Here is a 19089-nt window from a genome sequence, read left to right as displayed (position 1 = left end):
GGGTTCGCTCCCCGGTCTGGGAGGATCCCGCGTGCCGCGGAGCGGCTGGGCCCGTGAGCCGTGGCCGCTAGGCCTGCGCGTCCGGGGCCTGTGCTCCGCAACGGGAGAGACCGCAGCGGAGGGAGGCCCGCATACCACAAAAAAAAAAAAAAAAAAAAAACTGTGGCTACACAGTTCATTCATTGGTTTATTGAGCAGACTATTAAGTACCTACTATGTGCTAGCATCTCTGCTAGATGCAGAAATACAAGAGCAGAGACTGTCTTTACCGGGAGCTCATAGCTTTTGAAGGGATGGACAGATAGATATTTTTTTAATGGTGACAAAACAGTGTGAAAGTATTTGGGGAGTGTAAAGGAGAGAGTCCTCAGGAAATGCTTCTTAGAGAAATTGACATGTTTAAATAGGGATTGACAGTGTAAAGGGGGAGGAGGCATTAGACCAAGGGAACTGCAAATGCAAACACACTGAGGGTTGGAGAAAGATCAGCTAGTAGGGTTAGAGCAAAGGCTGCATGTGGGGGGTTGGCTAGTCGGGAGACTGGAAGGCAGAGACCATGTGATGGCAAGGCTTGTCTACTGTAGTAAGGAGTCTTAATTTTATCCTGAAAATATTGGGGAGGTTTTTAAGTAAAAGAATAGGCAATGAAAAGTATTCTTCAGATTGGACGAGTCAGTCAATATTATTAGCAAGAATTGCTTCTGTTGGAGAATAATGCAAACTTTTAAATTTAATAAAGGTAATAATAATAAATAAACTTTAACTTACTACATCTAGTTCTACAGATTCTGTTTACACACATGCCAGGCTTTATCTATGTATGGTTGGTCTGGCAGGGATGAAGGGGAGTGTAGGGGATGCTGGCATTCCTACTTCTTGGAGGAGTGGGAGTATGATTGCAGTGGAAATGTTAGCCACTGGACGGCAGTAGAGAATCCACTGCATTATCTCCCTTTACACCCAGGCTACTAGGTAGGAGCAATGAGTACATCAGTTGATTGCTGTGTAACAAACCACATTCCAAAAACTTAGTGGCATAAAACAATGGCTTATTTGCTCATGATTCTGGGGCTCACAGGCTCTGCTCCTGTGGTGTCGGCGGGGCTTACATCCGAATGTGCAGTTGGTTGGCAGAAGACTGAGGGCTGTCGGATGGGGCCGTTGGCCAGGCTGCCTCAGTTCTCACCCACGCGGCCTCTCGTCTTTCAGGAGGCTAGTCTCAGCTTCTTTCCATAGGTGGGAGCATTCTAAGAGGGTGAGGGGGAAGCTGCAGGAAGTCACATAATCTCACTTCTGCCACATTCTGTTGGTCAAAGCAAGTCACAAGGCCGGCACAGGTTTAAGAGGTAGGAGCATAGAGTCCAGCACTCGATGGGAGGCAATGACCTGTGGCCACGTTTTATCTACGTAGTCTCCCCTATGGCCGCTATTGTGAGCGTCCCTCCCACACCCCCTCCCTAGCAGAACTCTCAAAGTAATGCTCCACAGTGGCATCAGGCCCGACGTCCATGCGCTCATGCTGTGCGTCACTCCGGATGCGCTCGGGGCTTCCAGGTGCAGTACTTTGGCTGCAGCTCTTCTTGATTGAGAGGCTCGTGAATAAAAAGACAAGTTATCTGCCCCCCGCACAGCCTGCACACAGTGATGAGATAGGAACAAGTTAACCACACTACATACTTGTATTCAACAAGCAGGTGACAGGAGGCACATAGCAGCCATTAATCCACTGAAATGCAGCCAGGCATGCGTTATCACACACCTTGCTCTGGAAGCAGGAAATATGTTTCTATTCCTTAGGAGGGGTTCCCTAGTCTCTGGTTCTCCAGGACTCTTGGCTCCACCCTCTGAGATGTCCTCTCTTTTCCAAAATAGACAGCCCATAATTTCAGCTTTCTCATTCTGCCTCCTGCCTGTAAAAAAGTGGGCACCCAGAAGTCTCATCATTTTAATCTGTCTCTGCCCCTTTTAGTCCAAGCTGTTAGTATTTTTAGTAATACAACTTCTTTAAAAATATTGTGAGTTTTGGGGCTTCCCTGGTGGCGTAGTGGTTGAGAGTCCGCTTGCCAATGCAGGGGACACGGGTTCGTGCCCCGGTCCGGGAAGATCCCACATGCCGCGGAGTGGCTGGGCCCGTGAGCCATGGCCGCTGGGCCTGTGCGTCCGGAGCCTGTGCTCCGCAGCGGGAGAGGCCACAACAGTGAGAGGCCCGCGTACTGGAAAAAAAAAAAAAAAAATTGTGAGTTTCTTCTGAACCTTAGTGGAGTTCACTCCATGCCCCCAAAGCCACATCTATAATTGTTTTTGATACAGACCTCTCTCTACCTTGGGCATGTAAGTCTTGTGTGGAACAACGCCCTCAAGATTCTTAGTAGTACTTTAGTCTAGCTAACAGGGTCTACTAGGTACCACCTTAAGTCTTCCTGGAGTCTTAACTAAGATTATTGCAGCCATTTAATAACCATTTTTGATGAGAGAGGAGGAGGAGAGGGAACGAGGCCTGGTTGGGCAAACTATGGCTTACAGGTCAAATCCTGCTGTCAGTGATCTGTTTGTGAGCAGCACACAAGCTAAGAAGAGTTTTGACGTTTTTAAGGCATTGTTAAAAGAAACAAGAATATGCAACACAGACCATATATGATTCACAAAGCCTAAAATATTTACATTCTGGCCCTTTACAAAGTGAGTTTGCAACTCCTGGTCTAATGCAAGAAAAACTATTAGCATGATGTTTGACATCAGTGGGAGCAACAGTACATACAATTATCCTGAGACATCAGAATAACATTTGACAGAATTCATCTATTCTTGACAAAAACTCTAAAAATAAATTAATAGAGGGTTTCATATACAAAGAGTAGAAAAACCAAAAAAAATTAAAAAATGTATTGAAGTATAGTTGATTTACAATGTTGTGTTAACTTCTGCTGTACAGCAAAGTGATTCAGTTATACATATATACATTCCTTTTCATATTCTTTTCCATTATGATTTATCATATGATATTGAATATAGTTCCCTAGACTATACAGTAGGACCTTGTTGTTCATCCATTCTATGTATAATAGTTTGCATCTGCTAACCCCAAACTCCCAATCTATCCCTTCCCCACCCCCTCTCCCCCTTGGCAACCACAAGTCTGTTCTCTATGTCTGTCACTCTGTTTCTGTTTCATAGATAAGTTCATTTATGTCCTATTTTAGATTCCACATGTAAGTGATATCCTGTGGTATTTGTCTTTCCCTTTCTGACTTACTTCACTTAGTATGATCATCTCTAGGTCCATCCATCTTGCTGCAAATGACATCATTTCATTCTTTTTGGCTGAGTAGTATTCCATTGTATATATATGTACGACATCTTCTTTATCCATTCATCTGTCCATAGGCATTTAGGTTGTTTCCATGTCTTGGCTATTGTGAATAGTGCTGCTATGAACATCGGGGTGCATGTATCTTTTTGAATTATAGACTTATCCAGATATATGCCCAGGAATAGGATTGCTGGATCATATGGCAAATCTCTTTTAGTTTATTGATGAGCCTCCATACTGTTTTCCATAGTGGCTGCACCAATTTACATTCCCACCAACAGTGCAAGAGGGTTCCCTTTTCTCCACACCCTCTCCAGCATTTGTTATTTGTGGATTTTCTGTTGATTGCCATTCTGACCAGTGTGAGGTGGTACCTCATTGTAGTTTTGATTTGCATTTCTCTAATGATTAGTGATGATGAGCATCTTTCATGTGCCTGTGGGCCATCTGTATGTCTTCTTTGGAGAAATGTCTGTTTAGGTCTTCTGCCCATTTTTCGATTGGGTTGTTTTTTTGTTGTTGAGTTGTATGAGCTGTTTGTATAGAAAAACCAACATTATTTTTAATAAGAAGCTTTGTAATAGAACCAATATAAGAATAACTCTATATTACTATTCTGTTTGACATCATGTTTTAAAAACATTCGATAGAAAAGTGGAGTACGAAAGTAATGACAGCTAAATGTGAGAAAGATGGAGAAATAAAAATTTTTAAAGTGATGTGTACAGAAAAATCCAGAAGATCATCCCGAAAACTGTTCAGCAAAGTTATGGAATATAAGTCAAATGTATTGTTTCCTTTAGCTAAAGCTATATAGCTAGGAAATTTTAAAAGGATTCTGTTTACAGTACTACTGAAGAAATGTTCACATATGTGTGTATAGATACACGTATTTTAGAAATAATTATAAAATTCTGATAGAAGAAATAAAGGACTTAAATAAATAGCACTTGGGACTTCCCTGGTGGTCCAGTGGTTAAGACTCCGTGCTTCCTCTGCAGAGGGTGCAGGTTCAATCCCTGGTTGGGGAACTAAGATCCTGCATGCTGTGCAGCATGGGCAAAATGAATGAATGAATGAATAAATGAATAAATAAATAAGTAAATAACACATATTTCTGCTATGTCTGGAACATTAAATTTAATTAGCATGTCAAAATTTAAAGTAATACCATTAATACCAATTAAAATAACTTCATTCCATGTTCCTTAGCATATCATCCTGAGGTCCTTGATCTGGTGCCCACCTGCCTTTGTAGCTTCCTAAACATCACCTCTGGTTTGGGATCTCAACCTTTCCCCCCAATAAACTTGCTCTTTCTCTCCCATCCTGCCCCCACTACTTCTGGATGGTTAGGATAGGTACTTAATATAAAATCCAGTCAAAACAATAGAATTGTGAAAGGGATGGTGCCTGGCACCTGGTAGGTACTTACAGTATGCTTCTTACTACCTGGATGAGAGTGATTTCACTGTTTATTATTGGTATGGGGAATTTAAAAATGTATGACACAGTCATTTTCCCTGCACAGGGGGAAACATAAAAGTGTAAGTATTGAATGAGGAGTAGTATGATTTCTGTAGATTGGACGGTCTAGGAATAGCCAGGGAATGGATCTGTTTGTGTCACGTGTTGCCTAATTTGGCATAGTGAGCCCTGAGCTAAGTGGGAAGGAGCAAGAGAAGTTCCAGGCCGCGTGCTGCGGAGCCCAGGGGCAGGAACGCCAGCCCGCACAGCAGTGGTGACTTGCCAGTGTATGTGGGGAAACGAGGGCTGGATTATAAGGACAGAGTGTCTCTAGCACTTCTTCACACACCCTTGAGGTTTCACCAAGCTCTGTTACAAAGTTATTAGTTCATCTGCTAAAGATGAAGACTCAGCTTAGGAGCCCTCTGCAGGAACGACCTGCCCAAAATTGGCTTACATTTTTTTTTAAAGACTATGTATCTTTTGCTGGCATCTTAAAAAATGTTGAGATACATACAGAGTACAAGCTATACGTGTGAATGTTATATAGGCATCTTTAGTCTTATTAATTCTGAAGTAAAGCACATAAAAATGGGGCCCTTTGATATAATTTTTACTTCACATCCAGAATTCAAAGTCATTCATGCAGGTAATGTTTATGGTTATCTGACTACGTACTAGGCATCGAGTTTCAGAAAAGGGAGGTTATTGCTAAGGACTAGAGCCTGAGCCCTGGAGTTCATGCTCTGAGAGAGGCCTGGGAAGTATGTTTGGAAAAGTTTCCCATCGTATTTAGAGATAAATCCCAACTCCTTCACATGACCCGCAAGGCCACAATGGATCTGGCACTGTCCACCTCGCTGACCTTCCAGGCTTACCTCCTAGCGCCCTCCCCCATGCCATGCTTTAGCCACACTGGACTGCCTGCTCTTCTATGGAAAAGTAACATCCATTCCCAGCCCTTTATATACTTCCTATGAGCCCTTTGCTTCCCTGTCTTTGCATGGATTCTTCCTTCTCATCAGTTAAGTAGCTGCTCAAGTGGCCCATCCTGACTAGCCAGTTTAAATGTTCCCCTTTCCATCACTCTGTCATCCCTCTCCTGTTTAATTTTCTCCATCACACAGCATTCTGTCTGAAATTTTCTTATCTGTGCCCATTATTTTCTGTCTCCCCTACTGGAGTGTCAGCTTTTAAGGATGTGAGTATCGTCTTCCTTGTTCACCACTACATCCAAAGCGTCTGGCACATAGTAGGGGCTCAATAAGTATTTGTTGAATGAATGAAAGAGGAAAACGGGCATTCAGACATGAACCATTCAACAAGTTGGTTGCTGTACTAAATTAGAGGCATGAAACCCAACTTGACCTAGGGGGGATTAGAGAAGTCTCCCCATAGAGGAATTAAGACCTGAGGAATGAGTTGGCATTTGGCAGATGGGAGGATGGTGAGCGAATTGCAAGAGCGGCGTATGTGAGGAGGACGTTTGCAGAGACCAGTGGTGTTCAGGAAACCCTTAATAGTTGGACACGTGGGGAGGGGTCAGATGTGGTGATGGGAGCTACAGCTGGACAAGTCAGTAGGAATAGTGTCATGAAAGGTCTTCCAAGCCTGAGAAGGAGTTTAAATTTTACTTTTGCAGAATTTTGAGGCTTTTCATAACCAGGACACTAGAAAGTGATAGTCTGAATCTATGTCTCTGCTTTCTCATTCCCTTCGACTCTTCAACCTATCGTAATCTGACCTGCACCCTCATCGCTCCATTAAAACTGTGTTTGTTAAGGTCACCAGTGACTCTCTACTTGCTAAATACTTTCCTGCCATCATCTTACACAATTAAAGAACAACAACTCTTGACCTGGTTGACCTTTCTTTCCTGAACTGCTCTCTTCCCTTGATAGTTCTTGTTCTGCTTCTCTTTGGGGGAAGCTACTTCTCAGTCTCCTTTGCAGGCTGCTCTTCAGGTCCACCATCCACAGTTCTTTCAATGTTATTCTCCAGAGCTCCATTCTGGGTAGAATTCTCTTGTCCTCCTGCATACTCTCCCTAGGAAATCTCACCCATGTCCTTAACCTCTGCCCTAATGACTCCCCAGTCTTTTTATTTACTTCACATCTTTTTCTTAAGCTCCAAATCTGTATATCCAGCTGTTTACTAAAAAGCTCTCTCCATTTGGATATCTTACAGACATCTCAAACTCCGTATGTCTAAAAAGTGAATCCATTATCTTTACCCCAACCTGACACCACTGCTAAATTTCCTGCCTTGGTGACTATTATCAGTTGCCTAGTGGCCTAAACCAGAAACCTTCAAGTTCTTTTTGATCTTTTTTTTTTTTTTTCTCCCAGTATTATACCCCACAGATAGTCAACTGCAAGTCATTTCAGTTCTCCCTTACAGTTTCTCAAATATGTCTCTTCCTTTTCAATTTTACTATCTGAGGGCTTCAGATCATTATTATCTCTCATCTGTATTGTTTCCCAGTCTCTGACACTGGTCAGTCCCTTCCCCTCCCTGCCAATTCCATCCTCTATATAGTAGCAAATCTGATTGTATCACCCTGACCCCCTCCCCACTGATTGATGTGAGGAATTTAAACTTGATTTGTCATTAATTCCTTGACCACCCATGTCCCAACGTTTCCAGGTCTAGCACTTCCACACCTCCAACTGATAATGATAGCTCCTTTTTCTTAACTCCTAAACTGAATGCCTGTACCACACCTGGGTATGTACACATACTACATGCCTTCTGTTCTTTAACTGTTTTGTGTATGTGTATTCTATGGACCAAATGAGGGGACCTTCTTCAGGGCTTGGACCATATCCTCCAGAAAGGGTAAGACAGTAAATGCTGTGGACCTAGTGTGCAGTCAATAAATATTTATTGGATGGCCTTCACTAATATGTCTTTCTTTCTTTAGATATTTTATTAATAATGTCAGTTTCTCTTTTAAAATTGTGTTCTCTGAGTTTTAAATTTAACTGCATGAAGACTTTGTTTTCTAGTAACTTATGTTATTGGTTTGCTAATTAATAGGGCTTAACTTTTCATTTGCACCTAGCAAATTATTTTTTTCATAGGTAAGGAATTCTTACAATGTGCATGGTGGTAATAACAGCTATTTTTGGAAAAATCAGCAAGAATGTGCTAAATACTGTCAAATACACTTACATTCTTCTGTCATTGACAGGGTTTATAAGTTGCAAAGTATCGCAGCTTTAATTGGATTTAAAATAGGTTAACTTGATGCTTCCTTCTCAAGAAAAAGGATTTTTTGGTTCAATTTAAGACAGAATATTAGGAATTAATGTGTTTCATGACCTTGGAACATGAAGGATTCTTTTATTTCTAATACAGGCATTGACATGTAGAGAAGAACTGCTTACCCTTCTTCTGTCACTCCTTCCACTGGTGTGGAAGATACCTGTTCAACTAGAAAAGGCAACAGGTATGTTTCTTTTCTTTATCATATCACCTGTGTTATCACGATTCCACTGGCGAAAAACGTTCCATTGAAAAGTTATTTCTGCTGTAACGGTTGATACGGCTCAAAATCAGAACGGTATATATTAGTATGATACTTAATATGAAAAATTCTTTAGGCAAATACATTTTTATTTCTTTTAATAATACAGAAACCATGGTCCTTCTTAGGGGATTCCTTGAATGTAATGATGATTAGAAAATAGATGAAGAAGCAGAACACTTAGCAAAAGGAGTAAATCTGGATATGTAGCCTAACATTTGAGAAATGGAGAGTGAAAAGTTTGAAGAAAGAAATTAAAGATTCTTTGCTTATTTTAAAGGCTGCTTTCCATTACCAGTACTCCGTCAATGACTTTTGCAGTTTAGTTTTCCTAGTGTTGCTTTTAAAGGATAAATTTGAAGTAGTATTTTGTTTCAGGACTTGGTAGAATTATTACACTTAAGGTCACTACATACTTTTAATTTCTGATTCAGAAAAAATAAAAATATGTGTATACATATCATATTAAGTATATGAAACTTAGTTTAAATGTTTCAGTGGAGGGATTAACAGTTTTCCCCCTTGACCACTTCTGGAATATGCGAATTGTGAGATGCTTAAGGATATCTCAGGTTGAAAAAAAAAAAAAGAACAATCTCCTGAATTGTATTTTAATGCCATATATGTATTTTTAATGTATTTCTGATATGGAGCTCTCTTTTAGGGAGTTACCTAAGTTCTTGTAATATTGTTATCCTCCATATTTGTTGATTCACTGATTCTGCTCTTGTTTTCTTCTTAATTTATAGAATTCACAAATTGTTAATCACTTAAGAAATCTAATTTGTGTCCTTTCGAGGAAGTTGTCTTCATTGCCTGCATCTTTTGCATACATGGAATTTGTCAGACTCCTTTTAATCTCCCTTAATTAAAGCACAAGTCTTTTATTTACAGATTTTTAAACTTATTCATTCTGAATTGTAACTATATCTTTCGTATAGATCTTATTACATGTTATTGCAAAGGGAAAGACCAATTTCATTATCTTTTTAATTAGTATGGAAAATTTATTCATTTCCCTAAGAGAATGGTTTTGAGTGGTGACCACACGGCAGCCCTAGGTTCTAGGCACTGAGGATGAAACAGGAATGCCTGTACCTGTGCCTAGTTCAGTGCGTAGCACATGCTGTAGATATTGTGAATGAATAACTCTTTTAACCTCAGTCTTGGAGAACATTTGGTATCTACTGTATGATTTTAAAATAATTTTAGAAAATCTTAAAGTTTCTAAGTTATATCAGGGCTATAAACTAAATACTGTTATGAGAATATAATATACCCCTGTGTCTTAATTAATGGCATTATTGGAGGAGATTTGTAAAATGGTAGGAATAGTAGCGCTAAATACCAGCACTACTTTCCTAACACTGTTCTCCTTGTTGTTTTCAGAATCAATTTGTATCCTTTGAACCAGTGCCACCTGGTACTTAACATGAGCGGGATAAGGAAGTGAAGTGATAAGGGGAGGAAGGGGAGTAGAGACATAACAAAAGGCTAAAGGAAATCAGCCCCATAATAAAAATATACTGAGGATAAACTCCTAAAGTGAATGATAAGTAAGAGGGTAATCACCTATGCAAACTGAGTTTTAAAACATATTAAGGTATTCTAAATTTTCTTTCTTCATATTGTTAGATTTTAATCTACCGTTCTCAGCTGATACAATCCTGACCAAAGAAAAGAACTCAAGTTCTCAAAGATCTACTCAGGAAAAATTATATTTAGAAGGAAGTGCCCCAGCCGGTCAGGTTTCTGCAAAAGTAAATGTTTTTCAACAAAGCAGACGACAGCGTAAAACTACCCATCGCTATTCTGTAAGAGATGCAAGAAAGACACAGCTCTCCACCTCAGATTCAGAAGTCAATTCAGATGACAAAAGTATAGTAATGACTAAGCATAGAAGGTCCCATCTGCTGCAGCATTTTGTAACACAGTCTCCTAGAGAAGACCACCTTACAGCTAAGCTTGACCACTTATCAACCAAAGAACAGACCCCTCCTGATACCATGGCTTTGGAAAATTCCAGAGAGAAGATTCCAAGACAGGAGTCAAACACTGACATTTTAAGTGAGCCAGCGGCCTTGTCTATCGTCAGTCACATGCACAATTCTCCATTTGACTTATGTCATGTTCTGTTATCTTTATTAGAGAAAGTTTGTAAGTTTGACATTACCTTGAATCATAATTCTGCGCTAGCTGCCAGTGTAGTGCCCACGCTGACTGAGTTCCTAGCGGGTGTTGGGGACTGCTGTAATCTCAGCGACAATTTGGAGAGTCGGATGGTTTCTGCAGGTTGGACTGAAGAACCGGTGGCTTTGATTCAACGGATGCTTTTTCGAACAGTGTTGCATCTTATGTCAGTAGATATTAGTATGGCAGAGATGATGCCAGAAAGTCTTAGAAAAAATTTAACGGAATTGCTTAGAGCAGCTTTAAAAATTAGAACTTGCCTAGAAAAGCAGCCCGACTCTTTTGCACCAAGACAAAAGAAAACACTACAAGAGGTTCAGGAAGATTTTGTGTTTTCCAAGTATCGCCATAGAGCGCTTCTTTTACCTGAGCTCCTGGAGGGAGTTTTACAGATCCTGATCTGTTGTCTTCAAAGTGCAGCTTCAAATCCTTTCTTCTTCAGTCAGGCCATGGATCTGGTTCAAGAATTTATTCAGCATCATGGATTTCATTTACTTGAAACAGCAGTTCTTCAAATGGAGTGGCTGGTTGTAAGAGATGGGGTTCCTCCTGAGGCCTCAGAACATTTGAAAGCCCTCATCAATAGTGTGATGAAAATAATGAGCACTGTCAAAAAAGTGAAATCAGAGCAACTTCACCATTCAATGTGCACAAGAAAAAGGCACAGACGGTGTGAATATTCGCACCTCATGCATCACCACAGAGATCTCTCAGGTCTGCTGGTTTCGGCTTTTAAAAACCAAGTTTCCAAAAACCCATTTGAAGAGACGGCAGATGGAGACGTGTATTACCCCGAGCGGTGCTGTTGCATTGCAGTGTGTGCTCACCAGTGTTTACGCTTACTGCAGCAGGCTTCCTTGAGCAGCACGTGCATCCAGATTCTCTCGGGTGTTCAGAACATCGGCATATGCTGTTGTATGGATCCCAAATCTGTGATCATTCCTTTGCTCTATGCTTTTAAATCGCCAGCACTGAAAAACTGTCGGCAGCATATATTAAATATTCTTAGCAAACTTATTTTGGATCAGTTAGGAGGAGCCGAGATACCACAAAAAACTAAGAAAGCAGCTTGCAATATTTGTACCGTTGACTCAGATCAACTAGCCAAATTAGAAGAGACCCTGCAGGGAAACGCGTGCGATGCTGAACCTTCCTCGGGTTTATCCAGTCCTTCTTACAGATTTCAAGGGATCCTGCCCAGCAGTGGGTCTGAAGACTTGTTGTGGAAATGGGATGCCTTAGAGGCTTATCAGAATTTTGTTTTTGAAGAAGACAGATTATGTAGTGTGCAGATTGCAAGTCACATTTCCAGTTTAATCCAGAAAGGCAATATAGTTGTTCAGTGGAAATTGTATAACTACATATTTAATCCTGTGCTCCAAAGAGGAGTTGAATTAGCACATCATTGTCAACAGCTTGACATTACTTCAGCTCAGACTCATGTATGTAGCCATCATGACCAGTGTTTGCCCCAGGAAGTGGTTCAGATTTATTTAAAAACTCTGCCTACCCTGCTTAAATCAAGGTTCGTGTGTGTGTGTGTGTTTGTGTGTAGATATTTTTTTCTCATTGTATGCTTTTGAATATCTTTATTATTTATTTTTTTCCTAGGATTTAATTTTTAGTTTAACAACTACCAAAAAATTCCCATCCCATGTCAGATTTTTTTTTTAACATTTATGTATTTGTTCATTTGTTTGTTTTTACTGGGGTGGTCATAGAGAAGAGGATAGAGCCATTGATTTTAATTTCTCTGAAAAAAAAAGTAAAGTTTTAAATATATTTCTGAGAAAAAAATGGACACAACACAAATATCCAACAGCAGGGGCAAGGTTAAATTAATTATTTTATATTTTGTTGATGTACTATTATTAGCCATTAAAAATCAATGTTTAAAATGATCATGTTGGGACATGAAAAAATGCTTATAATATTTTATCAATAAAATTAAAAAATAAAAATATCCACTGATTTACAACTAGGTAAAATATGCATATACATAAAATGATAATTATTTATGGAGGTAGTGAAAGTAAGGGAATTATTATTTTTTAAATACCGTATCTACATTTATTGCCTAAGTAATATATGTGGAAAATACAGTTAAGCAAAAAGAAGGAAATTAAAATTACTTAGAGTCCCATCAATGAGTTTTGCAGATTTTGTGATTATCAACTCTGATACTTAAAAAATAGTTTTATAAAGAAAGCTTGCTTCTGATGGGTAGTTTGGCCTTTCAAATTAATGCATATACCATTTAAAAAACATAATAAAATACAACCCATCTGTGATCATTATCTTTACAATCATTTTTTTAAAAATTCCTGACATTCTGACATTGTTTAAATAGAACTGCCTTTGCTTTGAAAGTTTTTAACTCCTTGGCATATTTGTGGACAGTGATCCAGATCCGTGAGTCTTACCTGAGACAGAGCTGAAAAACTTCAGATCTGCAGTTTGGTTCTTTCCCTGTGTGACATACAGATTTAAAACAAACAAAAGTCCTGGGTGAACCATCAGGCAGACAAACAAATGGACACACGAATGCCTCCGGGCTTCCGGAGTGTCCATCTCAAATGTGATGGTGGCCGTGGCACTGAGAATTTATAGAGAAATTTGCCATTTGGAGAAAAATACGCTTCGTTTAACTTAACTTGAGATGCGTTGCTTCGTTTAACGTGAGATGCGTTGTAATCTGTTCTTTTCAAATGCTGCTGGAGTGTTTGAAGAAGGATGTAAAAGTAACTAGAAAGCCACTTGAGATCCTGGTCATATCTGAGGACTTCAGCCAGATAATTGATGAGTTGAAATAGGTAGTGTTTAGCAATGACACATTTAAATAGTATATGTACCTACTTATAAATGATGTTGCTATATGTAAAAGCTCTTGTATTTTGTTTTCTCTCACAGGGTAATAAGAGATTTGTTTTTAAGTTGTAATGGAGTGAACCAAATAATTGAATTAAATTACTTAGATGGTATTCGAAATCACTCGCTAAAAGCATTTGAAACTCTGATAATCAGCCTAGGGCAACAACAGAAAGATTCTTCAATTCCAGGTATTGATGGCACAGACCTTGAACAGAAGGAGCTGTCATCTTTAAATGTCAGTACTTTGTACAACCAGCAAGCTTATTCAGATTCTCAGAGTCTTAGCAAATTTTATGCCCGCCTCAAAGATGCTTATCCAAAGAAACGGAAGTCTGTCACCCAGGATGTTCATATCAACACGATAAACCTCTTCCTCTGTGTGGCGTTCTTGTGCGTAAGTAAAGAAGCAGAATCTGATAGAGAGTCAGCCAATGATTCAGAAGATACTTCTGGCTACGACAGTACAGCGAGCGAGCCTTTGCAACACATGCTGCCATGTTTCTCTCTCGAGAGCCTCGTCCTGCCCTCTCCCAAACACATGAACCAAGCAGCAGACATTTGGTCAATGTGTCATTGGATCTACATGTTGAGTCCAGTTTTCCAGAAACAGTTTTATAGGCTTGGTGGTTTCCGAGTATGCCATAAATTAATATTTATGATAATACAGGAGCTATTCAGAAGTCCTGAAGAGGAGCAAGGGAGAAAGGAGGGAGATGTAAATGTAGATGAAAACCAAGATTTACACAGACCTTCTCAATCTGAGGTCACTGTGAAGGAAGATTTGTTATCTTTGACTGTGAAAAGTGACCCCACACCATCAGAACTGGGTAGTCTGAAAAAGAGTGCTGACAGTTTAGGTAGATTGGAGTCACAGCCTATTTCTTCCATGAATGTGGAACAAATTCCAGCCGTGGAAGCTGCTCCTGAGGAAGCCAAAGTATTTACGAATCGAGAAAGCGAGACCTCGCTTCAGGGCATACGACTTTTGGAAGCCCTTTTGGCTCTTTGTCTTCATGGCACCAGAGCTAGTCAGCAAAAGATGGAATTGGAGTTACCTAATCAGGTAGTAACTTGTCCTTCATCCAGCTATTGTGTTTTACATATACATATATATATATATATATATATATATCTAAAGTTCTAATGTAATACTATTGTCATTTTGTTTTTCCAAAGATTCTAAGTTTTGAGATGCTCCTGCATGCTTAGCACAGTACCAGGTACTGTGGTGGACACAGAGGAGTACATGACCCTGTTCTTGCCCTCAAGAAGCTTACGTTTTAGTTTGGAATTCAGAACCCACATGTGACAAATTTACCACCTCTGAAAGGCATTAGTTACTCATTGAATGTCAGATGAGTAATAATGAGTATTGTATTTCAAAGTTCAGACTCTTCAGTCTTGGTGTGATTCTGTTTGGTGCCCTGCCCAGATCCCCTGCCAAGCTGATCCCCCCATCCACCGTCTGCTGCAGATGTTGGCTGCTGAGGACTCATATCTGCACCCATCTCCCAAGGAGTGCCCTTGGCCGACCTGGGGAGGGTGCTCAGAGCCGGTGGTTGATGGGAATGGCTCTGGGGGGGGGTGTGGTGTGTGTGCCAGTTTCTGTGGTGCAGCTGAGGCTCCAGAGCTTCCCGTGGAATTAGGCTGGGGCTACACAGTTATTCTGGAACCGCATCTCTGCCTGGCTTCTTCCCCCGACATATTCTGCCTCCCTCACACCTTTACAAATTTCTCCTGAGAGCATGTCTCAGAGAAAAAGGAGTCCTCAGTTTCGGGCCTTGCTTCTAAGGGCACTTCGAATATGGCAGATCCCTTCATTCCTTACTAACTCATCCCTAACCATTCTGTCAGCCAGCAGGCTCTCCTCACTGCAATCCCAGCCTCCATAATGCCTCCTGTCTAAAACATCTTGATGCCTCCACGTTGCTCACAATTAAAATAGACACTCCTTAGTAAAACGCGCAGAGCCCATCACAGTCTTGCTTTCACTTCCTTGTTTAGCCTAATTTCCTGCCGTCCTTCACCATGCTGCAATCAGCCATACTGAGCTGACAGCTTCTCGAGATGCCATTCTTTGTCATCACTTCTGTACTTTTGTACCTGTTCTTCTGCCTGGCGTATTCTCTCTCTCTGCTTCTATGCCTGCTGTCTCCAACTTGTTCTTCATTGTTCATCTCATACAGTCCTTCCTCTGGGCACTTAGACACGTCTCTCAGGCACATCCTCTCTTTTCTGTACTCAGAGAACTTTATTTATAGCTCTCGTATGGTCACCATCATATCTTGTCTGTATGTATCTGTGTCTCATATTGCACGGAGATCATTCCTTAGGGAAGAAGTCCGTTTCCTATCCATCCTTATGGCTCCATCCCCTAGTAGAGGAATGTAGGCAAGCAGTGAGAGTTCCCCTCAAGGACAGATGGGAAGGAGTAAAGAAGGGAGGAAGAGAAAAAGATTAGAACATAAGTGCTTCTTAGAGTCTTTAGGAATCTCCAAGAAGAAGGAATTTGTAAAATCTAGAGATGGTTAATCAAACCCCTGAAGTTTTAACTAAACATTTTTTGCATGATACAATTAATTTATGGTACATTGAAATTCAAAACCAAATAAGATGAGTAAAGCATTTGATAAATTAAAATGTTGTTATTAATTGTAACAGTAGGATGTTTGTATAAGCGCTAGGTATTTATAGTCATTTTAATTTCATATCAACTGCAAATAAATGGACTAGCGTTTACTTAAGTAACTATCATTTGTTTTGTCACTGTTTAATTTTTTCTTAAAACATGTTAATATTCTTAGTCTCTTTTTTTTTTTTAACCTTAGAACTTGTCTGTGGAAAATATACTGCTTGAAATGAGGAGCCATCTTTCCAAGTCAAAGGTGATTGAAACAGAATTAGCAAAGCCTTTATTTGATGCCCTGCTTCGAGTTGCACTGGGGAATCATTCAGCAGATTTTGAACACGATGATGCTCTGACTGAGAAGGTATGAATAACTGACAGTTGTGTTGTTTGGGTGTGACTGGCAGAGGCAGAAGCGTGTGGGATGGGAGTAAGACACCAACGAATGTGGTTAGGACATATGCGCCAGGATTTGGTCATGTGAGTTTGATGGGCCGTGTCGCCGTCATGTGGGGTGGATTGTATTTAGTCAGTGCCGTATCTCATAAGAAACAGGAGAGCAGTATGACATGCTTTTCTTCATCTAATCTGGAGATTTTCTGAGAATTACTTCTAGTTAGGTGGAAAGGTATTATTTGATAAGTCTTATGTATAAACTGATAGTTTATTAAATAACAATTCAGGGATGGCAGTGACTCAGCTGTCTTATTTGATCCTATATTGGTGCAGCTAATATTTCCAGAACTCTCTTCTCACTTTAATTTTAAATCACTCAGCATTAAAAATGACTAGTACTTGCATAGAAAATAGCAGTCATAGTTTTTTAGTTGTTCTGTTAATCTGGGCACTTAGACACGTCTCTCAGGCACATCCTCTCTTTTCTGTACTCAGAGAACTTTATTTATAGCTCTCGTATGGTCACCATCATATCTTGTCTGTATGTATCTGTGTCTCATATTGCACGGAGATCATTCCTTAGGGAAGAAGTCCGTTTCCTATCCATCCTTATGGCTCCATCCCCTAGTAGAGGAATGTAGGCAAGCAGTGAGAGTTCCCCTCAAGGACAGATGGGAAGGAGTAAAGAAGGGAGGAAGAGAAAAAGATTAGAACATAAGTGCTTCTTAGAGTCTTTAGGAATCTCCAAGAAGAAGGAATTTGTAAAATCTAGAGATGGTTAATCAAACCCCTGAAGTTTTAACTAAACATTTTTTGCATGATACAATTAATTTATGGTACATTGAAATTCAAAACCAAATAAGATGAGTAAAGCATTTGATAAATTAAAATGTTGTTATTAATTGTAACAGTAGGATGTTTGTATAAGCGCTAGGTATTTATAGTCATTTTAATTTCATATCAACTGCAAATAAATGGACTAGCGTTTACTTAAGTAACTATCATTTGTTTTGTCACTGTTTAATTTTTTCTTAAAACGTTAATATTCTTAGTCTCTTTTTTTTTTTAACCTTAGAACTTGTCTGTGGAAAATATACTGCTTGAAATGAGGAGCCATCTTTCCAAGTCAAAGGTGATTGAAACAGAATTAGCAAAGCCTTTATTTGATGCCCTGCTTCGAGTTGCACTGGGGAATCATTCAGCAGATTTTGAACACGATGATGCTCTGACTGAGAAGGTATGAATAACTGACAGTTGTGTTGTTTGGGTGTGACTGGCAGAGGCAGAAGCGTGTGGGATGGGAGTAAGACACCAACGAATGTGGTTAGGACATATGCGCCAGGATTTGGTCATGTGAGTTTGATGGGCCGTGTCGCCGTCATGTGGGGTGGATTGTATTTAGTCAGTGCCGTATCTCATAAGAAACAGGAGAGCAGTATGACATGCTTTTCTTCATCTAATCTGGAGATTTTCTGAGAATTACTTCTAGTTAGGTGGAAAGGTATTATTTGATAAGTCTTATGTATAAACTGATAGTTTATTAAATAACAATTCAGGGATGGCAGTGACTCAGCTGTCTTATTTGATCCTATATTGGTGCAGCTAATATTTCCAGAACTCTCTTCTCACTTTAATTTTAAATCACTCAGCATTAAAAATGACTAGTACTTGCATAGAAAATAGCAGTCATAGTTTTTTAGTTGTTCTGTTAACATTGTTTTCTAAAAGAACTATTTTAAATTTTTTTCCTGAAACTCGGATACATATTTAGTTAATTTCCCTCTCCTTTCATGTTTCTTTACCTTTAGTTAATTGTCACCTCTCCTTTATCCTTATGTAACTTCTTTTTAAATTCCTTCGTCTGGACATACATTGGCATTTTATAATCTTCTGCCATAATATTTTATGTTACTGTTTGTCATAACTTAAAAACTTACTGAAATAACTACTAATGCCTTCATCATATTACTGAATCAGTTGGTTAACTGGAAAATGTTAAAATACCTACCTAAAATGTCAAAATACCTAGGTGGGTTAAAATACCTACTTATTAAAAAAAAAGTTTACTCTACCTTTTTTTACTGTTGCAATGATAAAATACTCTGAGCTTCTTCAAGTGTGTTTTCTAAAATGAAGATATTAGTAGCATTTTTATAAGAGAAGGAAAATTTCATGCCACAAGATATTGCACAGGGAGTTAATGCTGGAACTCTTGATTTCTGAGATGCTTGTATATAGACAACTGCATTCTGAAATCTTAAAATTAATTTCCTTGAAAATTTTTCATCTCTTCTCTGGTTATCAATTTATGAAACACTTTATTTATAAAAATCCTATGAAAAAATATTTTCCGTGAACAAATATGTAAAAATAATACGTATTTATTCACATGAAGTTGTAAGAAGTACAACTTAATGTGGTTTTTAGACATTTCTTATCATATAACTAGAATGAAATTTCTTAGACTTATTTTTCAGTAAAACTGAAATGACCTATAGCTTAATCTTTTAGGACAGCTATTTTTTGAGGTGTTAGTCAAGAAAATTATTCTGCGTGAATTTCATAATGTGTAATGGTTAATATCGATTCCTAAGATTTTTTTTTCTTTAAATACCGAAGCTGTCCTTAAAATGACTTTTGAGGGCTTCCCTGGTGGCGCAGTGGTTGAGAGTCCGCCTGCCGATGCAGGGGACGCGGGTT

At 39.3% G+C, this 19089-nt stretch overlaps 1 protein-coding gene across 1 annotated transcript in view; it reads left to right on the top strand.

Annotated features, from left to right (window-relative positions):
• The window catches only part of LYST (lysosomal trafficking regulator), a 166695-nt gene that overhangs the window by 19956 nt on the left and 127650 nt on the right, over window positions 1-19089 (top strand). Inside the window, exons 3-6 of the mRNA XM_055080822.1 lie at window positions 8138-8228; window positions 9942-12021; window positions 13407-14430; window positions 16196-16357. Of these exons, the coding sequence (XP_054936797.1) occupies window positions 8138-8228; window positions 9942-12021; window positions 13407-14430; window positions 16196-16357 (3357 nt within the window). The remainder of the gene's footprint in view (window positions 1-8137; window positions 8229-9941; window positions 12022-13406; window positions 14431-16195; window positions 16358-19089) is intronic.

This window comes from Physeter macrocephalus, chromosome 20 (genome assembly GCF_002837175.3).
Source record: "Physeter macrocephalus isolate SW-GA chromosome 20, ASM283717v5, whole genome shotgun sequence".
NCBI classification, from domain to species: Eukaryota; Metazoa; Chordata; class Mammalia; order Artiodactyla; family Physeteridae; genus Physeter; species Physeter macrocephalus.
The sequence above is the reverse complement of the archived record's forward strand: the minus strand, read 5'-3'. Positions and strand labels throughout refer to the sequence as shown.